The 9,914-nt window shown below is 41.3% G+C and overlaps 1 protein-coding gene across 1 annotated transcript; it reads right to left on the bottom strand.

The window, feature by feature from the left end:
- Nucleotides 1-3,506: 3,506 nt before the first annotated feature.
- On the bottom strand, nucleotides 3,507-7,189 carry LOC147992043 (uncharacterized). Its single transcript, XM_087539569.1, has 3 exons — nucleotides 4,575-7,189; nucleotides 4,405-4,492; nucleotides 3,507-4,313 (listed from the first exon to the last, which is right to left on the bottom strand). Exons 1-3 carry the CDS (start codon nucleotides 7,187-7,189, stop codon nucleotides 3,507-3,509), a joined length of 3,510 nt encoding a protein of 1,169 aa, XP_087395695.1.
- Between the last annotated feature and the right edge of the window lie 2,725 nt (nucleotides 7,190-9,914).

The following is a 9,914-nucleotide window of genomic DNA, read 5'->3' as shown; positions in this document are numbered from 1 at the left end:
TACCTTATAGTGGTGGTTTATTTTCTTATACTAACGGAGCTCATGAGATTTTCTGTTGAAGTTTTGTGTTGTGAAGTTTTCTAGTTTTTGGGTAAAGATTTGATGGATTTTGGAATAAGGAGTGGCAAGAGCCTAAGCTTGGGGATGCCCAAGGAACCTCAAGGTAAAATTCAAGGACAACCAAAAGCCTAAGCTTGGGGATGCTCCGGAAGGCATCCCCTCTTTCGTCTTCGTCTATCAGTAACTTTACTTGAGGCTATATTTTTATTCACCACATGATATGTGTTTTGCTTGGAGCGTCTTGTATGATTCGAGTCTTTGCTTTTAGTTTACCACAATCTTCCTTGCTGTACACACCTTTTGGGAGAGACATGCGTGAATTCAAATTTATTAGAATACTCTATGTGCTTCACTTATATCTTTTGAGCTAGATAATTTTGCTCTAGTGCTTCACTTATATCTTTGTAGAGCACGGTGGTGGTTTTATTTTATAGAAATTATTGATATCTCATACTTCACTTATATTATTTTGAGAGTCTTTTAGAACAGCATGGTAACTTGCTTTGGCTATAAAACTAGTCCTAATATGATGGTCATCCAAGATGGGTATAATAAAAACTTTCATATAAAGTGCGTTGAATACTATGAGAAGTTTGATTCTGTATGATTGTTTTGAGATATAAAGATGGTGATATTAGAGTCATGCTAGTAGAGTACTTGTGAATTTGAGAGATAATTGTGTTAAAGTTTGTGATTCCCGTAGCATGCACGTATGGTGAAAAGTTATGTGATGAAATTGGAGCATGTTTATTGATTGTCTTCCTTATGAGTGGCGGTCGGGGATGACCGATGGTCTTTTCCTACCAATCTATCCCCCTAGGAGCATGCGCGTAGTACTTCGTTTCGATAACTAATAGATTTTTGCAATAAGTATGTGAGTTCTATATGACTAATGTTGATTCCATGGATTATACGCACTCTCACCCTTCCACCATTGCTAGCCTCTCTAGTACCACGCAACTTTTGCCGGTACCATAAACCCACCATTTACCTTCCTCAAAACAGCCACCATACCTACCTATTATGGCATTTCCATAGCCATTCTGAGATATATTGCCATGCAACTTTCCAACGTTCCCATTATTATGACACGCTCCATCATTGTCATATTGCCTTGCATGATCATGTAGTTGACATCGTATATGTGGCAAAGCCACCATTCATAATTCTTTCATACATGTTACTCTTGATTCATTGCACATCCTGGTACACCGCCGGAGGCATTTACATAGAGTCATATTTCGTTCTAAGTATCGTGTTGTAATTCTTGAGTTGTAGGTAAATAAAAGTGTGATGATCATCATTATTAGAGCATTGTCCCAGTGAGGAAAGGATGATTGAGACTAGGATTCCCCCACAAGTCGGGATGAGACTCCGGATGAAAAAGATAAAAATAATAATAAAAGAGGCCAAAAAAAGAGAGGTCCCAAAAATGAGAGAAAAAGAGAGAAGTGACAATGCTACTATCCTTTTTCCACACTTGTGCTTCAAAGTAGCACCATGGTCTTCATGATAGAGAGTCTCTTATTTTTTCACTTTCATATACTAGTGGGAATTTTTCATTATAGAATTTGGCTTGTATATTCCAATGATGGGCTGCCTCAAAATGCCCTTGGCCTTGGTGAGCAAGCGTGTTGGATGCACACCCACTTAGTTTCTTTTTGAGCTTTCATACATTTATAGCTCTAGTGCATCCGTTGCATGGCAATCCCTACTCACTCACATTGATATCTATTAATGGGCATCTCCATAGCCTGTTGATATGCCTAGTTGATGTGAGACTATCTTTTCCATTTTGTCTTCTCCACAACCACCCCTCTATTCCACCTATAGTGCTATATCCACTACAAGGATTCCGGTCTATTGCAACAAAAATTATTGCTACAACTATCTTTTGTTGCAATAAAATGCTATATTTCCACAAAATTCCAGTCCGTGGTAATAGGATCTACATATTGCCACAATTTTGTTTCATCGCATTAAGTACTCGTTTTGTTGCAATAGAAGCCATGTATTGCCACAAGCTGCATCGTCGTTGTAATATGGTAGTGATATTGCGACAGCCTTGTCCCGTTGCGTGAATTGGTCATCTTGTTGCAATAAAGGCTAGGTATTGCAATAAAGTACATAGATACTATTGCAACACCTGCGACATGTGGCGCTAGTCAGAGATTCTATTGCAACAAAGCATGTATTGGTTGTAATAGGGTGACTTTTTGCCTCACCTTCGTTGCGTTGCAATAACTGTTACATATTGCGACAAATTGAGCATCCATGGTAATACGTACAACATAATGCAACAATCCTCTAGTGTTGCCAAAAAGGAGCAGGATATTGCAACGATATTCTCTACTGTGCTCCTGATTTTTTCCTTTATTTATTATACTATTTTGCAGGATCTGATTAAAGGGGCGTACTAGTTTACAGAGGTATTAACACATTAGGTACCACAACTTGCACCTAAGTTGCATTTTAGTCACATATCTTGCAAAGTGGACATCGGTGGTACCACAACTTGGAGGAGTGCTCTACGCGCGTGCGAAGCATTGCACACTCGCGGGCGCCCTTCACTTTAGGGTTTCTTGCACCGCCATGGTCTCCTCCACTGACCCTACTGACCTCCTCCGGTAGCAAGGTCGTGCTCGGCACCCGAAAGACGGCAAGCTCAGTGCCCTTTCTCACAAAGGTGAGTCGTGAGAACTGAGCACCACACACTCTTCCTAATTTTTCTGTATCTTGCTTGATGTGATGTATTTATATGTGCTCTTAATAAAAAAGGAGATTCAATATAAAATTATGTGTTAAATAGAGAAATTGTGCAAGGCTGCATTCTAGCTATTTTTAAACACTCCCAGGCTTCATTTGAACAGCTCTTCAGCCACCAATTGAGTAGCATAACAGTTGTATCCTAGAGTAATTTTCAGCAAGAATTCATCACCAGATCAACAACACTACATCAAGATATATATATAAGGACATATGACACAAGATTTTAGTAGGATATAACAAACCATCTTAGCGAGATATATAACAAATGTTTCAAAATGACAGCACACAAGTTTCAGCAGCTATACTTGTATAGATTGTTCACACAAAAGACCATAAGTTCAAGGCAAAGTAGTGTAAATAGCAAAAACACTAAAAGACCATAAGTTCGTAGCAACAGTGTGTACATAGCATCACTGTCAAAAGGAAAATAGCAACAACACTAAAAGAACAGCAAGTACTCTTCTCTTCTCTTCATCACCAAATTCTTAGTGCTGGGCACTAGCTCTTGTTCCCATTTGCCACAACATATGACCCTATGCAGGCATGCCTTGTTTCAACCTGTTTTATATCAGATTAAACTTCAGGAGAGATATTTCTCGTAGGTAACCATCATAACAGTTAGGAACTTATAATTATGGCTTACACATGTGAAAAGCACCTTACCAAGAAATTAAAAACTATACAAAGAACCCCTGGTCATCATCCAATTCTTCTTGTCCCAAAGGAGCAACATGGCCATCATTTACGTAAGCCTCATCATCATCCGTATCATCATCAGATTCGAATTGGACATCTTCAAACTCAATAGGTTTTATATTTTCTATGACTGAAACATCAATGCTGGATCCTTCGTCATCATTTCTACACCAACTAGTGATCTCTTCAGGCACTATAATTTTTGGCACTGTAATTTCTGCATCAACGACATCCAGTACATCTGCCTCACCACCCTCATCGGCTTCAACAACTTCATCAAGGCCTACACCATTTAAAACAGAAGGAGCAAACAAATTTCGTGGATTCATTTTAATAACAGCTGCCCAATCAGGGTTCTTCACATCTCTCACATAGAAAACCTGTTGAGCTTGGAGGCCTAGAATGTAAGGGTCTCCCTGGAATTGGTGTAGAGTAGTGTCAAGGTCAATAATTCCATATTTGTCCTTTTTATACCCCTTACTTTCAGTTTTGTTGGTAGGAGGCACATCAAACCAGTCACACTGGAATAGAACAACCTCCTTATCAAGAGGAAAGTCAAGAAATATGATTTTCTTGATCACCCCATAATAATCAATATTTCCTGTGTTCGCATCGCCCTTGACTATGACGCCACTATTTTGGGTACTCAAGTCCTGCTCTATATAGGAATTCCGAAAGAAATATCCATTCAGAACTGTACGGTTGTATACCCGAGCTAGATGATCAGGTCCTTTAGCTAGTGCATAAAGAAGATTGTTGACGTTCCCATCATTGTGGAGTTCTGTAATCTATTTCATGAAATAGAATATGTGTGAGTGTATTGTACAGCGTTGGTACGTTATTACAAGGAACATTAGTGAAAATGCGAAAGAAAATTACCCGTCTCTCAAACCAACCAACAAACTCTTCCTTGTGCTGCTTTTTAGGATTAGGAGAATTGTTCCTTCTGAGCTCCTCACGATGTTCACTTCAAAGAGAAATTATTGTTAGTTGAACAGGAAAGTATTAAAGCATATCATGATGTGAATTAAATACATAAGTATCCTTACTCAATCCATGGCGCGGTTTCCTCATAGTTTGTTATTATGAAATGCCTCATTTGATTAATCTCAGCCAAAGACAATGATTCACAAACAAAACCTTTCTTGGAGTAATCAACTGTACTCATTATGCTAATCCCCGTTGGTGATTGATCTGTACCCCCGTCTTCATGACGTTCGGACTGACTTAGCTTGGTAGGCATTCCATCAACGAATCGACTGCAAAAAGTCATGCACTCTTCAAGTATGTACCCCTCTGCTATAGAACCTTCTGGTTGAGCCTTGTTACACACATATCCTTTGAGCGTACGCAAGTATCGCTCAATTGGATACATCCATCTGTACAAGACAGGCCCTCCCAATCGGGCCTCTTCAGCAAGATGAATTGGGAGATGCATCATAATATCAAAGAATGCTGGTGGAAAGATCATCTCAAGCTGACATAGAGTTTCTAGAATTGTTTTGCTCAACCTCTCCAAATCTTCATCCCTTAACTCCTTGGAGCATAAATCGGAAAAGAATTTACTCAGCTGAAGCAATGGGTTAACAACATTCTCTGGCAAAAGCTTGCGCAATGCAATAGGAAGAAGTTTCTGAAATATAACATGACAGTCATGAGTTTTGAGTCCACTAATCTTGCACTGATCGAGGACTACACATCGCTTAATGTGTGAAGCATAGCCATCAGGCATCTTAATGCTCTGCAGAAACTTGAGGAGCATTATCTTTTCTTCCTTTTTTAAAGTATAGCAACCTTTCTTTATGTCATACTTATGCTTACCAGGCTTTGGATGCTGGTCCTTCCTAATTTTCAGGTCCTGTAAATCAAGACGAGCCTTCACACCATCCTTTGATTTCTTATCCATCTCAAGCAAAGTCCCCACAATGCTGTCACAAATGTTCTTCTCGATGTGCATAACATCCAAATTGTGCCTTACGAGCAAGTTCTTCCAATATGGGAGCTGGAAAAATACACTTTTCTTCCGCCAGTTATGCCAGCTACTAGTTTCCGGTCGCTTTCTCTTATTTGACCGTCCAAATGGTGCATGCTGAATGCTATCAAGTTCCCGTAGAACTTGTTCACCTGTAAGTGCCACTGGAGCTTCTCTATTATCTGCCTTGTTGTTGAACAAACACTTGTTTCGACGCCATTTGTGGGTCCTGGGCAGAAAACGTCGGTGTCCCATGTAGCAATGCTTTCGACCATACTTGAGCCATAAAAAATCTGTATGTTTGTGGCAATACGGGCATGCTAGCTTGCCTTTTGTGCTCCAACCACTCAGCATTGCGTAAGCTGGGTAGTCACTAATGGTCCACAACAAGCATGCATACATCTGGAAATTTTTTTTAGTTGCAGCATCATATGTCTCAGCACCATCCTCCCATAGAACATTCAGTTCATCAATCAAGGGCTGCAAGTACACATCTATGTTATTTCCTGGAGACTTTGGTCCTGGAATAATCATTGACATAATCCAATTTTCTTGTTTCATACACATCCAAGGTGGCAAGTTATATGGAATAAGAATGACAGGCCATGTACTGTGTGATATACTCATGAGCCCAAAGGGGTTGAATCCATCTGAAGCAAGGCCAAGCCGAACACTGTGAGCATCTTTTGAGAATTTCTTATAATATTTCCTATCAAAATGCTTCCATGCCTTGGAATCTGCAGGATGCCTCTTTACGCCATCATCCATCCGACCCTCCTTATGCCATTTCATATGTGATGACATATGTTCTGTCATGTACAGCCTTTGCAGTCTTGGAATGAGCGGGAAATACCTTAGAACTTTTTGTGGCACTAGCTTCTTTGATTTACGACTTGATGCATTGTCTTCATCAGTAGCAGGAGTAGATTTCCATCGAGACGCATGACAGACAGGGCATTCTTCTGCATCAGCATGTTCATTACGGAATAGCACACAATCATTAACGCACGCGTGTATCTTCTTGTAGTCCAGCCCAAGATCTCGGATCACCTTCCTTACTTTAGCGAGATTAGTAGGAATGCAGTGACCCTTTGGCAACACCTGTGTGAACATCTGCAGAACTAAGTCACATGCTCTATTGGTCATCCCAGACGCGCACTTGATTTGGTAAAGCTTCACAATGAAATGTAGCTTCGTGAAATCCTTGCAACCTGGGTACAACTCTTTTTTTGCCTCTTTCAATAGTTCGAAGAAGACCTTGGCTGTTGCATTTGGCTCCTGGTTCCTTTCATCACCGCTGGAAGCACCCACATGAATGTCTCCCGCACCTTCACCAATGTCTGCATTGCTTTCCATGTTTGTGCCCCTTATGAGAGTATTGAGCATGTCACATACCCCAGCACCATCATCTCCAGCGTCTTCATTATGAGAATCTTCAGACATGCTTCCCTCATCGGATTGTTCACCATGGTATATCCAGTGAGTGTAGGTTGGATCCATCCCATTGAACAACAAGTCAGTATGAACATCCTTTTTCGTTTTTGGAACAACATTGAGACATCTCCTACATGGGCATGGAACTGTTGAGTCCGGGTGAGCACCATCGAAGGCAAAATTCAAGAAATCCTTCATGCCAGTTTGCCACTCAACAGAATTTCTTTCCCTGTCCATCCAGCTCTTATCTCGTGTCATTTTTGCCTTATCTCCGTAAAGCCAGTCCTGTTAAAAAAACATAACAGCTGCTTTAGTAGCTAAATTACAGCCAACAGCATCACTAGCTGCATTACAAGACAAGACAACAGGGATACATACATACAAATATTACTGTCACATGGTAAAGCAAAATTTATCTATACATTGTAAAGCAAAATTTGGTTGATGGAAGAAGAAATAGTACTACTATCACATGGTAGTATATGTGACATGAGTTTAAATAAGTTTAGTTTAGTAGTTGGCTAGATAATGCAAAAACAGAAATTCAGGGACAGTGAAGAGATCACGGCTCAAAACTAACAACCAGATTGTTTGACTTATGCTGAAGAACATAGCATACCTTTATGCTACTGATCTCCACGAATGTGTTATTCTACATACCTCACGCTACATATCAGATTCAAGATACTTTCTTGATTCTTTACTTGATTCAGTGTATGATACTTGTCATGCAATTTTACTTTAGGAGTTTCAGTTGAATGGTTGCAGCCATATATTAATTTTTATAGATGGTTTAATTTGAATGATTCACTCAATTAAAGCTCCTGTGTGTTTTTGCTTAAGTTCCATTCAGTGTGTTTTTTGTTTAATTTCCCTTTGGTTTGAGGTTCAGTGTGAAGCAGCCAAAATGTTTTGGAGCAACATCACTAAGAAGACACCATCTTAAGCCAAGGAGCTCGAGACAGCAGCTTTGCGATTATATAAGCACATGAGCAGGGAACAAATTGAACTGAACTGAAGTATATGAACGGCATTCATGTTCATCAGATTCAGTTTTGAAATTTGCGTGGGTTTTCTATCTTATTATTTGCCTGAACCATCTTATTATTGCAGATGTGGAAGAACATGAAAGTAGCTACCGATAAAACAACAAGCAAGGGAAAATTAGTTTGCTACTTTCAAACTAAAATCAGCATCCTTATGTTGTATGTATAGCACAGTACTAATGCTCATGTGATGTATTTTCAATCTAAATTTGCTGCTCTTGCAATGAAAAAAACAGAGAGAAACATGAGGGGATAATCATACTATTGTTGTTCAGGATCTGAGAAGAAACGAGCGAGAAGAAAAACTAGAAAGAAGATCGGATCTGAGATCGCGATCGCGGAATAAATCCGACGAGCGAGAAGAAAAACTAGAAAGAAGATCGGATAAACGAGCGAGAAGAAAAACTAAATTTGCTTGAATCTGAGAAGAAACGAGCGAGAAGAAATACTAGAAAGAAGATCGGATCTGAGATCGCGATCGCGGAATAAATCCGACGAGAAAGAAAACGAAGAACGGTTAAACGAACGGACGTCATTAACCGGGAAAGAATCGGTGATCACGTTCGTTGAGACGAACGGTCCGAAAGAAGAACGAAAACCGATCTAGGGTTTTCGGAAAAGAAATCGAAACGAAAAACCGATCTAGAAAACCGGAACGGTTTAGAAGAAAAGAATCGGAACGATTAGAAGAAAACGATCCGATGAAAAGAATAGATGCGGCGCGGGGCTACCTCCTGCGAGGTTCCGGCGAACGGGGCTCCGGCGGCGTGGGCGTTGGGCAAGGGGCGGCGGTGCGGGCACAAGGGCGGCGGCGGCGGTGACGCAGGGCGCGGCAGCGGCGGTGGTGTAGGGCAGCGCGGCGCGGTGGCTAAAGTGCGGCGCGGGTGAGGAGTGGCGCGGCGCGGGGTGTGGTGGAGCTCTAGGCTTTGAGTTTGATGATTTAGAGGGGGAGGGGGTGCTTGGGTATTTATATTGGGGAGGGGTGAGGAGACTTGGGGTAGGAGACAAAAAATAGACTAGGAATAGGAATCCTAAAAGAAAAAGGCAAACGGAGTAGGACTAGAAAAAACAAAACAAGGAAAAGGACTAACCCTAGTCCAAAACGGATTAGAGGCGAGGCAAGAGGCGGCGGCCTCCTGCGCCAGCGCTAGGCACGCGCGGCTCCCTGGGGCGGTGGCCTTCGGCCCGGCTGGGCCTTGGCCTGGCCGGCCTTGGTCCAGTTTTTTTTAAACAGTTTCGCGCTCGGAAAAACACAGAAAACAAAATCTACCGGACTCCAAAACTAATGAAGTAAATTTTCCTCGACTCCTAAAAATGAGCCGAACAAAATGAACTTTTCTACGGACCTAAAATGCAATAAATAAAATACGCATGATCTAATGTATAACATTCCAAATTGAAAATTTGGAATGTTACACGAGCCTCCCGAAACCCTCTTCTTACCTCCCTCTTCCTTCGACCTGTCTCTCTCCTTTCTATTTTCTGGGTTCAATTTGGTGTCTCCCCTGTCTCTGTTCTCGCTTTGATTTTTTTTCTTTTTTGAGGGGTGACAGAAATGATGTCGCGCACCTTTTCTTTCCTTCGATCCCCTCCTTTGTGGTTCAGCCGCGCGTGGCATCAGAAGGGTCGTCTGGTCGGTCGCGCCACTGGGTGCTTCGATCGCCCGGGGCGCGTGGCATCAGACCGGTCGTCTGGTCGGTCGCGCCATTGGGTGCTTCGATCGCCCGGGTGACCAGACACGCTCTTCTGCCGTATATACTTTCTTTTAAGGTTGGATAACGTATATTACTGAAATATGTCCACGCAATTTTTTTTACTGAAATATGTTCACGGGCAATTGGATATTTTTTCACCCCTTTCTTTTTCTGTTTGAAAGAAGATAGTAATTCTATTCAAGTACAACCCGGGTCCTGGCACCAGCCAATTTCCCTTAACCG

This window comes from Triticum urartu, chromosome 1A, assembly GCF_056163025.1.
Source record: "Triticum urartu cultivar PI428250 chromosome 1A, HENAU_Tu73, whole genome shotgun sequence".
In the NCBI taxonomy this organism is placed as follows: Eukaryota; Viridiplantae; Streptophyta; class Magnoliopsida; order Poales; family Poaceae; genus Triticum; species Triticum urartu.
Note: the sequence above shows the minus strand (reverse complement) of the source record. Positions and strands in the feature narration are given on the sequence as shown.